At 51.3% G+C, this 16,567-nt stretch overlaps 1 protein-coding gene across 2 annotated transcripts; it reads left to right on the forward strand.

Moving 5' to 3' along the window:
* The first annotated feature begins 1,905 nt into the window (after positions 1–1,905).
* RASL12 (RAS like family 12) lies at positions 1,906–16,431 on the forward strand. 2 transcript variants are annotated; one of them, XM_068966364.1, is made up of 5 exons: positions 1,906–2,008; positions 3,941–3,997; positions 10,146–10,219; positions 10,950–11,140; positions 16,056–16,431. In XM_068966364.1, exons 1-5 carry the CDS (start codon positions 1,906–1,908, stop codon positions 16,429–16,431), a joined length of 801 nt encoding a protein of 266 aa, XP_068822465.1. The 2 variants fall into 2 exon arrangements, with proteins under 2 accessions (XP_068822465.1, XP_068822466.1); XM_068966365.1 differs by lacking the exon at positions 3,941–3,997.
* The last annotated feature ends 136 nt before the right edge of the window (positions 16,432–16,567 follow it).

Below are 16,567 nucleotides of genomic sequence, written 5' to 3' on the forward strand. Positions count from 1 at the left end.
TGCCCTCTCTCCAGCAGTCCTCCCATGAGACCGAGTCTCCCCATAGCCCCACCCAGAACAAGTCTGTTCTCCCCGGGCCAGCCCACGGATGTGGCCAGAACTTGGCTCCCACTTTTTCTCCTTCTGCAACTCAAAGGCCATTAGCTGTGTGAGCGATTCTGGCCTGTGGGTGTAATCTAAACAAATTCCTCCTAACACCTTAGAGTCTTAATAACACAGCTGCTTTACCATGATCTCCCAGAAACAATTAGGCTGAGTCACTATTTATGTCCTGTCCTGGAAAATAATTTTCTCTCTTGGTTGAAAAGAAGTTATTACCATCAGGCTCTGACTCCATTCCCTCCATCTGCTGACCTGGACTTTCCTGGTTTCTTCTGTGCGTAGGTGGGTAGATTAGCTGTGGGAGAATAGGGGGGTTGGGGTTGGAGGGGGATAGGTTGTGATGAGAAGTCTCTTGAGATGCCCACATCTTTCCCCACTCTGGTCTGGAGTGTATTTCAAAAGAAAGATCCCACAGGGTTCTAGAAAGTACTTAGACCTGGAACTCAGGGTTGATTTTGGTCACTCTCCATTGGGCCTGAACCACTCATGGAATTTTGGATTCATTTCCCCCTTCCTTTAGCATTATAGATGGGAGTGTGTGTGTGTGTGTGTGTGTGTGTGTGTGTGTGTGTGTGTGAGTGAGTCATTTAGGTCGTGTCTGACTCTTTGCAACCCTATGGACTGTAGCCCACCAGGCTCCTCTGTCCTTGAGATTCTCCAGGCAAGACTACTGGAGTGGGTTGCCATGCACTCCTCCAGGGGATCTTCCCACCCCAGGGACTGAACGTGCGTCTCCTGAGACTCCAGCATTGCAGGCGGATTCTTTACCACTAAGCTACCAGAGAAGCCCATAGATGGAGTCACTAAAGCCCAAAGAAGTGAGATGACTTGCCTAAGGTCACCCATTTAAGATCTGGCACTAGATCCTAAATGTCCAGATTCCTCCTGTTGGTCCTTTGCCCTTTCTCCAGCAGGTCCAGATTTTTCCCTGGGTTTCAAGGCCAATGACAGTTGATCCCTACCAGGTTCATCCGTCCAGGTTTTAGAACAAATAAATGCCCCCCTTTGCACGCTGGGCCACTCATAAGCTCCCATCAGGGAGAAAACCGTAATCCCGGTTGGGTTAGGTTTCTTGAAGCTGGGCCCAGGTTGGCCATGAAATCTTAGTAAGGAGATCTTCCCTCGCCCCTTTCCCAGAAACCAGGGTCCTTTATGGGTTCTGCAGGTCCCACATCGAAGGGGAGGGTAATGTGGTTGGGGAAGTTGAGCGCCAAGGCTGAGGGGGCTTGCGATCCAGAGAAAGCACATGGCTTGGATTTGAACCCGGCAGGCTTCCCGGAGGAGGAGGCGGGGCCGATGGGTAAGACAAAGGGAGGGGTGGATCTTCTTGCTGATGGGAAGTGACTGACTGGAGGTTCAGACCAGGCTGGAAACATCCTTCCCCCGAGTCCCTCTACCCCGTTCCTCCCTCTCTCCCGTCCTTGCCCTTTCCCGTCGGGTCCTGGGGGGCGCTGCGGGCGGTGACGGCTCCCAACCTTCGAGGCCCAGCGCAGCCGTGGGGCGCGCGGCAGGCGGGGAGCCGGGTGAGCGCGCCCCGCAGGGGTCTCCCCGGCCCTTACAAGGAGTCGGCGGCGCTCGGGGCGGCCCCGCCCGCCGGCACCCCCCGCCCCCGCCCCTCCTCCCCGCCGCGGCTGGCGGGGCCGCGGGAACGCCGCCCGCTGGGCGCCGGGCCCGGGAAGCGGACGCCGACGCCGCCGGGCCCGCGAGTGCCAGCGGCCCGCCACTCGCTCCCGAGGCCCCGACGGGCGGGCACGCTGCTCGGGGCCCTGAGGCGGGACCCGCGTCTCTCTCCGCAGCGTCGCCATGGCCTCGGTGTTCGGGAAGCCCCGCGCGGGCGGCGGGCCGCAGAGCGCGCCCCTCGAGGTCAACTTGGCCATCCTGGGGCGCCGCGGGGCGGGCAAGTCCGGTGAGTGGGGTGCGGGCGGAAGGGAAGGGGTTCGGCCGGGACGGGGGACACGGGGAGCGGTGGACAGAAGCGGGAGCTCGGGGTGTGCAGGCAGGCTCTCCCACTGTCTTCAGGGGCTTTCTGCGCCCAGGTGAGCTGGCTGAGACACCGCGATTTTCTTCTGTGCCTCAGTTTCTCTGTTGCTTGGCTCTCCCTCTTGCTTTGTTTTCACCACCTCCGTGTCTCAGCTGTCTTGGGTTCCTGGCCTGCCTGTCCCTCTGTGTCTCCCCACTGACTGTGCGCTCCTTGTCTGTGATCCCAGCTGTCTCCTTTCGTGTCTCTGGTCCCTTGCTGGTCTCCTCCGCGCCTGTACCACCCTCCGTCCCCTCTTCCGGGCCAGCAGACAGCCCTGGTGACTGGCCCCAGAGGGATCTGTGAGGCACTGATTCCCAGCCCCGTGCCCCTATTAGCTTCGTCGCAGCCTTGCTGCTTCTTGATTTCGGCCAGGGGTGAAGGGGCCCCAGACCCCTGAAGGGAGGTGATAAAAGGCACTGACTTTGGGGGTTTCCCAGGGGGAGAGTGCCACTCCCCACTCCCCACCTCAGTTCCCTGCAATTCTGGAACAAAGTGTGAATTCTTTTCAAATGTATTTGTTTCAAGCCAGACCCTTCTCCTGACTTTCTGGAAACACATTGGACTGTAATCTCAGGTGCCTTGGACTGAGCCTTGATGAACAAAGCTCTTGGATTTCTACTCAGGCCATTTCTAGCAACACTGAACAGCCTTCATCACTTCTGGTAGCTATCACCCAGCTGGAGCTCAGGTGGTGGGGGTGTCACTGTAGGCAAAGATTCAGAAAAAGGGTTCACAGCCCTCTGCCACTCTCAGTCCCAGGCAGCTGAAGGTGGGAGGGCCGAGGGGGCTCCTCCACTGGCTGTCTTCCAGTTACAGCCATTAGTAAATGGCCGTCATGGACTCCGCTATGAGTTTCCTTCTTTGAGAGTCACCAGGGGCCTCCTTTCCACTTTTGAAGCCAGCCCCCTGACTCAGAGTGGGGATTCTGAATCATGCTGTCCTACAGAAAAGACTTCCCCTCGTCCCTTAGAAAATCAAACTGTTATTCGCAACTCTGTCACTGGTACATTAGCCAGTGACTACATGAATGAAGGAATTTAAATGTTAAAATATGTGTTCCCTGGATAATTAGTTTGCAAACTGACCCTGTTAGGAATCCTGGGATAGAATTTTAAGGATTTTCTTTAAAATATTGTGCTTCTTTTGAAGAGTCCAGGGTAGTAGTGAGCTGGCCCTTGGCTTTACGTGGCTAAAGTTCTGAACAAAATCAGTCTTGTGAATGCATTCCACCTGGAGACAACTTCCCTGGGTTTTATGTTCTGAGAGACTTGCCTGATGAGTGTGGAGGCCTTAGAGGCGAGACTTGAGGACTAAGAACTAGAGTGTGTTTACTTGGGACTCAGAGGGTTCATATCCCTCCCAGAGATTACCCATTGATCAGCTCAACTTCTACTCTCTCTTTGGCTTATAGCCAAGACTGGGATAAAGGCCCCCATACTTCAGAATCTCTGTGCCTCATCTCTGAAGGGGATCTCTCTCTTCAGTTTCAGTTTCACTAGGCAGACCCTATGGTAACAGTTGATGGGTCCAGACGCCTTAAGTAGGGTCTTCATAAACATAAACACCCCTTAGACTTGCCTCTCATTTCTTTGCTCGCTGCCTCCCCCACCCCCAAAAAATGCAACTGGGAAGGACATGTTCCCCATATTTCTGGTTTCATCTGAGCCTTTCAAACCAGCTCCCCAGCCACATTCTCCCAGAGAGCAAAGGGGTTACAGCACCTAGAAAAGTCTTCTCTAAAATGAGAGGAGCAGCCTCCAGTGTCCAGCAGCCAGACACAATGGGGATACTAAGCCAACTTCTTTCTACTTCTTGCAGCCCTCACCGTGAAGTTTCTGACCAGGAGGTTTATCAGCGAATATGACCCCAACTTGGGTAAGGACCCATCCACTCCTCCCTGTTCCTCTGGCTGTGTCCCGTTGGACTCTCCCCTGCACACCCACATACACTGTGGTAGGTCCAGGCCTGACCGGAACCACGCATCTGGGGGCCAAGGGGAGGAGCCATCAGCATAACCCAGGCCATGGGCAAAATATTTTACGTTCCAGAAATGTACCCTTCCACAGCACACCCCGGATAGCTTGGGGTTTAGCCCAATTAAGAGAACTGAGAGAAGTTGATTTGCCCTAAAATATTAGGTATGATGAGACTTAAAAAAAAAAAAAATCAAACATTGCAGAACATCCACATCCATTAAGTGTGATTCTTTCAGACCGTCATTCAGTATACTTTTCCAGAAAAGCTGGACAAGACATTTGGAAAATTCCCTAGTGATACTGGGTTCTAAACCAGTTTTTTAACCACACAAGAAAACTAGTCTTGTTTGGTGGCTCTCTCATGGTATATTGGGAAAAGGGATGCCTGGTGTCCCTTTTGAATCCTGAGTTTGAATCCTGGCTCGGTCACTTACTGGCTGTGCACCTTTGAAGCAGTCACCTAACCTCTCTGAACTTTTGTTTCCTTATCTGTAAAATGGGCATAAAAATACCTATCTCAGAGAATTACTGTGAGGATTAAAGAAATAATATATGTAAGAGATCTAGCCTAGGGCTTGACCCACAGGAGACACTAAATGCATGTTTTCTTCTCCTTCCTTCTTCCTTCTCAGATGGCTTCCCATCTTTGGTGGCTGAGATTCCCCCAAGTTAATCAAATCAGTGTTTCTGAAAATTAATTTTAGCAGCAGAATGCTTTCCTCAAATAACTGCTTAATGGAACCCCAATATCTAAATAAATACAGAATTTTATTAGTATAAACATAATTTAAGCTCACATTTATAGCATTTCTTTATGGTCAACTTTCCACTGAGAAAAATGGGGTGTCTGGATGCTCTCTGCTTTTTGGAAACGGGGACTGCAGTCTTAGACTATTTTCCCCATTCATGAGAATTGAATAAGCTTTTGTGGAACTCCCAAAGGCCCTCTGAGGAAATCCAAGGCTCTGGGAGGACCCTCGGGGTCCCACCCATTGAAACCTCCACAGTGAAGCACCACTCACAGCAGGCCTCTGATGGAATGCCCCTGTGACACCAAAAGGAAAGAGCTCTTTAGCCCCTAGGTGTCCATCAGCCCCTCAGTCCAGGCTGGGATATTGACTCCCACTGTCAGACCAGGAAGGGGACGTCATGGCTATTTGGTCCAATGGCTTTTAGAATTTATTCCTTAATCAGCAGAATCTCTTCTTCCAAGGAGGTCTTACACAAAACCCCAGGGTGTCAAACAGAGAAAGCAAAAGGGGTTCCTGGCTAAGTCAGGAGTGCAGGGCAGGCAACTTGCTGACAGTCCCTAAGGCGATTTATTCCTCGGAGTTTGGGGTGACTACCTGCGCTTTGACACACCCCTCCGCTGCAGTGGAGGAAGTAGACCCAAGGAACTTTCTGGGCCAAGGTCATCAGTAAGTCTGAGGGGAGCCCATTGATTAGCGGAGGTCAGTGACCTCTGGAGTGTGACACAGGACGCAGTTGTGGGTGGCAGGGGGTGGTGTTGGGAGAGGCCAGACTTGAAGTTGGTCACCGAGGGGAGAGGGAGGGAGAAAAGTCACACAGCAGGGATGTCTGGGAAGGAAAAATGGAGATGCCCAAGGACAGTGCCTGAGAAGACAGATTCTGCCTGCCTCAATATAAGTATGGGACATACTTATAACTATTAGCTGTTTATCTGAAATTCAAGTTTAACTGGTCATCTTGTATTTATTTGACAACCCACCTCCAGTCTCTCTCCTTCCTGTCCCCCAATTCATACACTTCAGGCAGGGTCCCACCAGGGGTGCCTAGTACAGTGGTAGTTTGAGCCTCCTGATTGAGCAGTTTTGGAGTTCTGAGTGGGTGGAGGAATATGAAGTCAGACGGCTGAGGGCGGGGCAGCTGTGCAGTGGTTAGTCACCTCAGCCTTTGGTCTCTCACCCCACCCTCAGAGCTTCTGAGCCTGTCCACTGTCTAAACATTCCAGCCACTATCCCATGGCTGGTTCCAGCAACAGCGGGGACTCTGACCAGATCCTCTTCTGTGCAGAAAAGTCTGAGCATCTAAGGGAGAGTTAGCCATGTGGAGATATAAAACCTTCTAAGAGCCTGAGCCCAAAGAGGCCTCTTCGGGGTGGAGACCTGTGTTGTTCATTCCTGTTTCTAGCTTGGAGTGCAGCATAGGCACAACATAGATGATAGTAAACATGGGATTTGAAATTGGGTTTTAGGATTATTACCCTTTAAAGACCTCCTATTAGTGTGTATGTTAGTCGCGCAGTCGTGTCTGACTCTCTGTGACCCCCATGGACTGTAGCCTGCCAGGCTCCTCTGTCTGTAGGATTCTTCAGGCAAGAATACTGGAGTGGGTTGTCATTCCCATCTCCAGGGGATCTTCCTGACCCAGGGATCAAACTAGATCTCCCACTTTCCAGGCAGATTCTTTACCATTTGAGCCACCAGAGAAGTCCAGACCTCCTATTATTATCCCCATTGTATAAGTAAAGACACTGAGGCAGAGAGGGCTCAGTGTTTTGCCTCAGATCATGGAGAACTTCAGGTGTAAAGGAAGACAAGACACCACTGCAGCTGTCCTCCGTTAAGGGTATCCGTATGCTATTGAGGACTTCCCAGGTGGCTCAGTAGGTAAAGATATATGGGTTTGATACCTGGGTTGGGAAGATCCCCTGGAGGAGGACATGGCAACCCACTCTAGTATCCTTGCCTAGAGAATCCCCATGGGTAAAGGAACCTGGCAGGCTAGTCCATGGGGTCAAAAAGAGTCAGACACGACTGAGCATGCATGAGTGGTATGCTATTGAGGGCCTGAAGTCAGAAGCCTGTGGGATCTCTGAGCCTCAGTTTCCCCATCTGGAAGATAGGACTAATAGACTGTGTTCTCTGTGTGAGTTGTGCCTTGTTATGGAACTAATAAGTTGTGCCTTGTAATAATAATTAATAGTACTAATAAGTTGTGCCTTGTAATAGGACTAATAGACTGTATTCTGTGTGTGAGTTGTGCCTTATTATGGTTTGGGAGCTACTGGAACCAAGAGATTCAGTGCCTGTGTGCCTGTGCTGAGCACTCCAGGAAGGGAGCAGGGTCTCCAGAACACCCTCTTCTCACAGAGGGACTGGGGGAATCTTAGCTGGTTCGCCTAGGGCAGAATGATAGCTTCTTACCTCTCTTCACCCCCAGCCTGCTCCAACAAGGATACAGGTGCCATTTCAGAAGCATTATCCTATACATACAGGAGCTCCTTTGGTGGTGCTTTAAAAATTATCAGTGTAAATGATAGGAAAACACTTGGGGGAAAGAAACTTCTCCAAGCATCAGAGTCCTCAGAAGCTCATTTAGAACTGGGAGTTGTGCTCTGTGCTCAGTCACTTCCATCGTGTCGGACTCTGACCCCGTGGACTGTAGCTCCCAGGCTCCTCTATCTGTGGGATTCTCCAGGCAAGAACACTGCAGGGGGGTGCCATTTCCTTCTCCAGGGGAATCTTCCGTGTCGCTTATGTGTCTCATTTCTCCTGCAGTGGCAGGCAGGTTCTTTACCACTAGTGCCACCTGGGGAACCCTAGGAGTTATGAAGCCCTGATTTATTAAAGGACTCCAGAATGTCCTGAGGGCAGGGAATTTGTGACAGGAAGGCAGGACGTGACTGCATTTTGAAAAGGAGCCCCTACCCCACCCCCAGCCCCTGGAGTCACCTCACTTGCAAGGGAGCGAGGGAGCTGGGTAAGATGATCTCATGACCTCTGAGCCTTCTTCACTCGCCCATGTATGTTCCTCAGTTGCGGCCCAGTCAGAGCTGGAGGACTGGCGGGTCCACTGAACAGAGGGCGTGAGAGGGTCTCACCGTGGAGCCCTTGAGTTCATGTTCTTTCTGGTAGGGTGCTGTGTGCCTGTGACCGAGTTCCCTCCTCTGGGTCTCACCTCCTTGTCATCTCTCTTCAGCAGAGCTAACAGGAATCTCAAAAGGCTATCGTGTTGCACGGGGCTACAGTAGACCAAGCCTGGGCTAATATTTCCCCCCAGGCTGGGCACAGCAACGGTGCCTCCTTGGGCCCAGGACTTGGGAAGCACCTAAAAGGCACGCATCAGACAACTCTGGCAGGAAAATAAAGACAAATCTGAACGAGACGTAGGCATCCACTCTTCTTGCACCAAATATAGTTAAACATTTGGGGCATATTTTCCATTAGATTTTTTTTTTGTCTTTGAATAAGAGTGGCTATTTATCCAAGTCCCCGCAGCAGGCTGGGGATGGGAGCTGTCTGCGATTTCTGCTGGCTGCTAGTGGGCCTGGCATGTGTCCAGGCCTGGCTTGTCTGCCAGTGACCCTCGGAGAGAAGTGTTTGTGAATTCCGCCAGAGTTGGGGGGGACTATTCTCACAGTGGATTCTGCCAGCAAGGCAGAGAGGACCCCAGTTCTGCACAGAGCATTCTTCTTTGGGGTCATCTGGGGGCCCAGGGCCCCCTAGGGAAAGGTGAGGGCCAAGTGCACCCCACATGTGGGCCAGTGGCACAGGGGAAATTTGGGGGTGGGGAAAGAAATTGCCTGTGACAGTGAGGTCCTCTTTGCAGGCCCTGCCACTTGACTCTTTCTCAGGTTTGAGGTCATGAGAACTTTGAAAAATATATATATATATATAAACCAATTTGAAATCCGAATAAGATCAGTGGTTCGGCTCATAGTATGGCACCAAAGTCAGTTTCCTAGTTTTGATCCTTGAACTATGGTTATGTAAGGGGCTAACAGTGTGGGGGAGAGAAGTGCGGGGTAGGGTACACAGGAACTCTGTGTACTGTTTTGCAACTTCTACATGAGTCTAAAATTATTTCAAAATAAAAAGTTAAAAAAAAATCACCTAGGAATGTGAACCTGCCCTGGAAACTTGGGAGCATCATGTCCCCAGCATCCTTTCCCAGGCATTGTGGAGGGCCAGGTATGTGCCTGGGGGCCCATCCAGTCCTCCCACAGCCCTTTGAGATGGTGCAGGGACAAGCCTTTAGCACAGTGCCTGACACAGAGCTGAAACTTGAAAACTGTTAGCCAGTGTTATCATATTATCCCTGGTGCTGCTGCTGCTGCTAGGTCACTTTAGTCATGTCCAACTCTTGGAGACCCCATGGACTGCAGCCCACTAGGCTCCTCTGTCCATGGGATTCTCCAGGCAAGAGTACTGGAGTGGGGTACCATCGCCTTCTCCGTCACGCTGTCCCTATTCACTTTCAAAATTTTTTATTTGGCTGAGCCAGGTGTTAGATGTGGCATGTGGGATCTAGTTTCCTGACCAAGGGTCAAACCCAGGCCCCCTAGCCACTGGACCACCAGGGAAGTCCCACGTTATCCTTATTTTAAAATTAGAAAACAGAGCCTCAAAATGTTGAAAAGACTTGGCCAAGCCACACAGCTTAAAAGTAGCTGACACTGGGTTTGATTTCCATATCTCCAACCTAAAACTTTCAACTCTACTAGATTCCTCTGCATTTATTTTGACATAGATTATGTGTGAAACTTCCTTGGAACTTCTAAACAAGATCTGACTCCCCAGCCTCAGTCACGTTGTGTGTTTCTCCTTTCATGTCCCTTCCCCTCCTGAGGGCGAGAGGATTATCCTGACCGTCCTTGAGGGGCTTCCTGTGGGCAAGGTGCTGTGCTAGGAGAAGAGGGTGGAGAAGCTTGGGGATCAGGAGGAAGGGGCTAGCAGTGTAATTCCCGAGGCCTCTGCTGCTCACTGGGCCCAGGAGCCACACACCTCCTTCTGCAGGCATGGTGGGTGGACCCAGCACATAGTCCTGTCCTCTGTGGCATGTTCTGAGTGACCTCTGATGCTCTGAGCCCTGACAGGTGCAGCAGCATCTCCTTGGTGGGAGGTTCTGCCCGTGTCCTCTATGTGGGTGAGAGCCAAGATCCTCTCCTGTGGTCCCAGCTCAGCCAGCCCCAGAGCAGCCCCCCAGGGGTGCACAGGATCTAGCAGAAAGGCAAGCTGGGAGTCAGACCTAGCTCTCCCTGGAGTGGCCGGCCTGCCTCTGACTGGGCTGACCGTCTGTTACAGAGGACACCTACAGCTCTGAGGAGACCGTGGACCACCAGCCTGTCCACCTGAGGGTCATGGACACTGCAGACCTGGTAACATTACCCCTCTCCCTCCCCCCCACCCCCCCGGCCTTTAGCCCCGAGGAGCTGAGAATCCGTGCAGCCTCTGGAGGAGTCCTGTTTCCAGAGTGGGGGCCTCGGATGGGAATCTGTAAACCTTTTCAGCTCCAATCTGCTGTGTCCCCGAGTTGCTGACCCCTCTGGGTCTGAATCCATTGATTTGCCAAATGAGAAGGGATAGGACGGGGCCTGGGGAGGACTAATGATTGCTGGTGCCATCCCTGAGATCCTGCGCTCTGGGGCTTGGTGCCTGTGTCCACAGGTGCATACCTGTGTTTACAGATGCTCCTCTGACCCCAGCTCCCACTCCCCGCCCAGTACATACATCTTCCTATGCTCCCACCACCCCCTACCAAGGCCCGATGCCAGTTCTTCTCAGAAGCTAAAGGGGCACCATGAACCTGACCCCAAACCAGCAGTGCCCAGGCACAGCCAGGTCTCAGTGGGGGGCATGCCAGAGTCTTGGCTCCGTGCCCCAGAGCAGGTCTCCCAGTCTGTGGTTGGGTGGTGGGAGTGAGGCTCAGAGACAATGTCTCCTTTCACATCAAGCCAAATCCACACTCAAGTGCCCCTTTGAAAAGGGCCCTGCTGGGGAACAATGTACAAAGACCCGGGGAGCAGGGAGGCGGGGAGAGGCAGCTCAGGTGAAGTCCTTTACCCCTGCCTGTTCTGCCCCTGACTGAGGCTGCCTGCTTTGTCCCAGGACACCCCCAGGAACTGTGAGCGCTACCTGAACTGGGCCCACGCCTTCCTGGTGGTGTACAGCGTTGACAGCCGCCAGAGCTTCGAGGGCAGCAGCAGCTACCTGGAGCTGCTCGCTTTGCACGCAAAGGAGACGCAACGCAGCTTCCCAGCTCTGCTGTTGGGCAACAAGCTGGACATGGCCCAGTACAGGTGAGCACGCACTTCGTCCCACAGCCCAGAGCTCGCTTTCCTCATCCAGGCGATATCATCTTTGGGGATTATTTGGCTGCGAAGAAGCGTGATCTCCTCTGATGTAGGTGGAAGGGAGGGGACATGTCGTAAGGGTACAGGGTGGGCAGGTCTTCCAGGCAGTGCCAGGCAGGAAGGGAAAGGCATCCAGGCTGCACAGGGGCTGGACCCTGAAGGTCGGAAGAGAGGCCACTCCTTCCATCTTTCCGGGGCTCTGAGGTCTCTTGGCTTCACCCTTTCTTGCCTGAGACTATATGACCTTCTGTTTCCACTCCCTGCGGCTGGCTGGTCATCCAGGGCCCAATTCCAGTTCTGGAGAGAGAGGCTCTGATAGGCAGCGTGAGTCAGGCCAGTCTGCTCTGGTTCAGCCAGCTCTCGCCTCCCCCAAGTGAGGTCCCCAGGCTCACTCCCACCGTTGGCTGTGCCGAGGGCAGGAGTCTCTTAGAAAGGGCTGGACTTCAATCAAAGGCCACAGACTGGCCTGGGGGCAGATGACCACTGAGTAATGCAGTCATATTTTGTTTGGCCGGCACAGTGTTTTAAAAGACCTGGAACTGGAATGCTCTAGGGCGGGGTGTGCTCCCTCCAGCTGACCACAGGCCTCACCGTCCCCATGGCTTACTCCTCCCCACACATTCAAGTTGCCTGCCTGGCCCCTGAGGTGTTTGAGACTATGACGCCTTCACCTGATGAGTGACCCCACTGGCCTTCTCTAGTTCGGACGTCCATCCCTTGTGGCCAGTCTATTTGGGAGGTAGGGCAGCCTTCCTGCCACCCCTCCCTCCTCAAGGCCAGTCACCCCTGCTTCCCAGATGCCAAAGGCCCATTGACTGGTGTTATAAAGGAGGGGATGCTTGATATAGATCAGGGCTGATGGGCAGTGGGGAAAAGAGGTGTGGTCTCATGAAGAAGATTCACAGGAGGAGCCTTCAAAGGCGGGCATGCCCTCACACCCAGACAAATTCTGTCTCAGGGAATGAGGGAAGTTGTGTGAACTTAAAGCCAAAAAGTAGTCTTCGTGGAGTCAAAGAGCCCCCAGAACCTAGAGGAGGAATCAGAAGACTGGATTGAGAATAATCAGTTTTAAATATGAAGGAAAAAACTAGGCCACTATTTTGGTCCCAATATTTGCCCAAGGGATTGTCTGAAAGTGGTTTGGGAGCAAAGAGCAAAGCAGCCTCAGTTCCCTAAGAAGGAGTCATGATGATTTATCCCCATTTCCTTCTTTGGTTCAGTCCTGATGTTGGTAGGTCAGGATTTGACAGGCACAGTCAATCTAACTTTTGCTGAGCAGTGGCCAATGTCTCCCATGACTGTCTTGCAGCTGAAGGGTAAAATGTGGGTTAGGGCAGTGGTTCCCAAACCACTGATATCATTTTTGCTAGGCTATGCCAAAATAAGCAAAAAGGGTGATAATGTTACATGCTGGGTCAGCCATTCACACACATGCATGCGCACATGGGGTGGTTGTTTCTGAAAGCTCATTATTCAAGGCCCACAATGACAAAGTTTCAGATTCAAGTTCATCACAAAGGCATGTAATACCAAATATCCTTTCAAAAGCTCCTCAGGAAACTCAACTGACAGGACACCAGCCTTGGGTGGGGAATGGATTCTGTGCTGTGCCCTGACCCTTTTCGTCCTAGACACTCTCCCTGTCTGATGGGCTAACCTGCTCCTAGCCCTTGCTTCTGCTAGATTACCCTTGGCTCAGAAATCTTTTCCCTCCATACTTGCCCTGAGTTCTCCTCTAACCTCACAGTCTGTGCCATTGTCCTCAGGGATGGTGGGTGAGGCTGCTCAGCAGTGGGATTCGGCCATTGAAACCTTGATCTCCAGCCCTCAGGGCTGCCCCCGCTGCATCTCTTCTGGACATCTGGTCTACCGAAGGGCCAGTATTTTTCTCTCGCCTGATGTCCATGCTTTCAGGACCTTCCTGAAAGTTACAAATACTTGATCCCACCATCATGAGAGGTGGTTACAAATACTTGATTCCACCATTATGAGTTGTTCAGTCATCCAGTTGTGTCTGACTCTTTGAGACCCCATGAACTGCAGCACGCCAGGCCTCCCTGTCCCTCACCATCTCCTGGAGTTTGCCCAAGTTCATGTTCATTGCATTGGTGATGCTGTCCAGCCATCTCATCCTCTGAAACCTTCTTCTCCTGCCCTCATTCTTTCCCAGCATCAGGGAGTTTTCCAATGAGTTGTCTGTTCACAGCAGATGACCAAAATAATGGAGCTTCAGCATCAGTCTTTCCAGTGAATATTCAGGGTTGATCTCCCTAAAGATTAACTGGTTTGATCTCCTTGCTGTCCACGGGACTTTCAGGAGTCTTCTCCAGCCCCGCAGTTCAAAGGCATCAATTCTTTGGTGTTCTTCTTTCTTTACAGTCCAGCTCTCACAACTGTATGTGACCACTGGGAAAACCATAGCCTTGATAAGGGACCTATACGGACCTTTATTGGCAGAGTAATGTCTCTGCTTTTCAACACACTGTCTTTAGGTTTGTCATCGCTTTCCTGCCAAGAAGCAGTCATCTTCTGATTTCATGGCTGCAGTCACCGTCCACAGTGATTTTGGAGCCTGAGAAGAGGAAATCTGTCACTACTTTCCCCTTTTCCCCTTCTATTTGCCTTGCAGTAATGGGGGCGGATGCCATGATCTTAGTGTTTTTAATATTAATGTTAAGCTGGCTCTTTCACTGTCTTCCTTCACCCTCATCAAGAGGCTCTTTAATTCCTCTGCTGTCTGCTGTTAGAGTGGTATCATCTGCATATCTGCGGTTGTTGATGTTTCCCTCTCCTATCTTGATTCTTTGGGCGGAAAACTCCCTTGATGTTTCCAGTTTTCCTGTAGAGATCTCTAGTCTTTCCCCTTTTGTGTTTTCTTCAATTGTTAAACCCTGTTCACTGAAGAAGGCCTTCTTGTCTCTTCTAGCTATTCTTTGAAATTCTGAGTTTAATTGGATGTACCTCTCTCCCTTGCTTTTTGCTTCTCTTCGTTCTTCTGCTACTCCTAAAGCCTCCTTAGATAATCACTTTGCCTTCTTGCTTTTCTTTTTCTTTGGGACGGTTTTGTTCACTGCCTCCTATACAATGTTACGGACCTTTGTCCATAGTTTTTCAGATACAGTGTTATCTAGATCTAGTCCCTTGAATCTATTCATTACCGCTACTGCGAATTCATATAGGATTTGATTTAAGTCATATCTGACTGGCCTAGTGTTTTTTCCAGTTTTCTTTAGTTTAAGCCTGAAGTTTGCTCTAAGAAGCTGGTGATCTGAGCCACAGTTAGCTCCAGGTCTTGTTTTTTGCTGACTGTATGCAGCTTCTCCATCTTCGGCTACAAAAAATGTAATTGATTTGATTTTGGTATTGACCATTTGGTGATGTCCATGTGTAAAGTCATCTTTGCACATCTTGTGTTGTTGAAAAAGTATTTGCTATGACTGATGCATTCTCTTGGCAGAATTCAGTTAGCCTTTGCCCTGCTTCATTTTGTTCTCCAAGGCCAAACTTGCCTGTTACTCCAGGTATATCTTGACTACCTAGTTTTGCATTCCAATCCCTGATGATGAATATAACATATTTTTTAGGTGTTAGTTAGTTTAGGAGGCCTTCTAGGTCTTCATAGAAATGATCAACTTCAGCTTCTTCGGCATCGGTGGTAGGGGCATGGACTTGGATTATTGTGATGTTGAATGGCTTGCCTTGAAATGAATTGAGATCATTCTGTCATTTTTGAAGTTGCACCCAAGTTCTATATTTCAGACTCTTTTGTTGATTATGAGGGCTACTCCATTTCTTTTATGGGATTCTTGCCAACAGTAGTAGATACAATGGTTATCTGAATTCGCCCATTCCCATCCATTTTAGTTTGCTGATTCCTAGGATGTAAATGTTTAGTCTTACCATCTCCTGCTTGACCACATCCAATTTTCCATGATTCATGGACCTAACTAACATTCCAGGTTCCTATACAATACTGTTCTTTGCAGCATCGGATTTTACTTTCATCACCAGACAACTGAGTGTCATATCTGCTTTGTCCCAGTCACTTCATTCATTCTGGGGATACTGGTAATTCTTTTTCACTCTTCCCCAGTAGCATATTGGGCACTTTAAGGCCTGAGGGACTTATCTTGTGGTATCATAATTTTTTGACCTTTTATACAGTTCATGAGGGGTGGTTGCAAGTACGTAATCCCACCGTCATGGGAGGTGGTCACAAATACGTAATCCCACCGTCATGGGAGGTGGTCACAAATACGTAATCCCACCGTCATGGGAGGTGGTGCAGGATAAAGTGGGAACAGGTGCTGCTCCCTCTCTTGTGTTGTCATAGCCCTGAGAGCTCTGCCGACCACAGGCGTCCTGAGTCACGACCATAGCCCACCAGGCCTCTGTAGACACCGCGGTCTCACATGCTTCTGACCAAGCCAACACCGCTCTCCAGAGCTTAATCCACACCCTAGGGCTGAGGGTGGCTCATTTCCTGACCAAGGAAAAGAGCTGAGGAGACGTGGGGCTGAGAGCAGCCATCTTCCTCTGGCCACAGGCAAGGTCTAGCCAGGGACTTTGGGCCAGCTTCTGCTTTCCCCTCAGTCTCATTTTGACATTCTGGCTTAGGTGACATCAGCTGCCATTTACTGAGCAGGGACTGTGCTAGGCCCTTGACACAAATCGTCTTTCTTAATCTTAACAACCCTGAGAGGCAGCTGTCATTCTCCCATTTAACTGATGAGTAAAACTGAGCCTCAGAGAGATGACGATGGCTCCAGGGCATGGAGCTGGTACGTGAGGAGCCAGGAGTAGGGCCGGGCCTGCCTGACTCGGATGCTCCTGACCCTGACTCCCCCTGCTTCCTCGCCAGGCAGGTCACCCAGGCAGAGGGCGCCGCCTTGGCGGGCAGGTTCGGGTGCCTGTTTTTCGAGGTCTCTGCCTGCCTGGACTTTGAGCATGTGCAGCACGTCTTCCATGAGGCAGTACGGGAGGCGCGGCGGGAGCTAGAGAAGAACTCCCTGGCCAGGCCTCTCTTCATCTCGGAGGAGCGAGCTGTGCATCACCAGGCTCCACTCACGGCCCGCCACGGGCTGGCCAGCTGCACCTTCAACACACTTTCTACCACCAGCCTGAAGGAGATGCCTGCTGTGGCACAGGCCAAGCTGGTCACTGTGAAGTCATCCCGGGCTCAGAGCAAGCGCAAGGCACCCACCCTGACGCTATTGAAGGGCTTCAAGATCTTCTGAGGGCCCCTGCTCAGGATCCCAGGCTCGGCACTGGGCCGTCTGCCTGGCAGGGGCTGGCTTCTCACCACCGGCTTTCCTTCTGATGGAATAGTAGCCCTCACCATCCAGCGGACAGCTGAACCCTCCTCCAGCGCCA

This window comes from Capricornis sumatraensis, chromosome 2 (assembly GCF_032405125.1).
Source record: "Capricornis sumatraensis isolate serow.1 chromosome 2, serow.2, whole genome shotgun sequence".
Taxonomy (NCBI): domain Eukaryota; kingdom Metazoa; phylum Chordata; class Mammalia; order Artiodactyla; family Bovidae; genus Capricornis; species Capricornis sumatraensis.

Coding starts and splice junctions, on each gene's coding strand:
- RASL12 (XM_068966364.1), top strand. CDS start 1,906: ATGGCCTCGGTGTTCGGGAAGCCCCGCGCGGGCGGCGGGCCGCAGAGC. Junction 10,220..10,949: donor TCATGGACACTGCAGACCTG/GTAACATTACCC, acceptor GCTTTGTCCCAG/GACACCCCCAGGAACTGTGA. Junction 11,141..16,055: donor CTGGACATGGCCCAGTACAG/GTGAGCACGCAC, acceptor CTTCCTCGCCAG/GCAGGTCACCCAGGCAGAGG.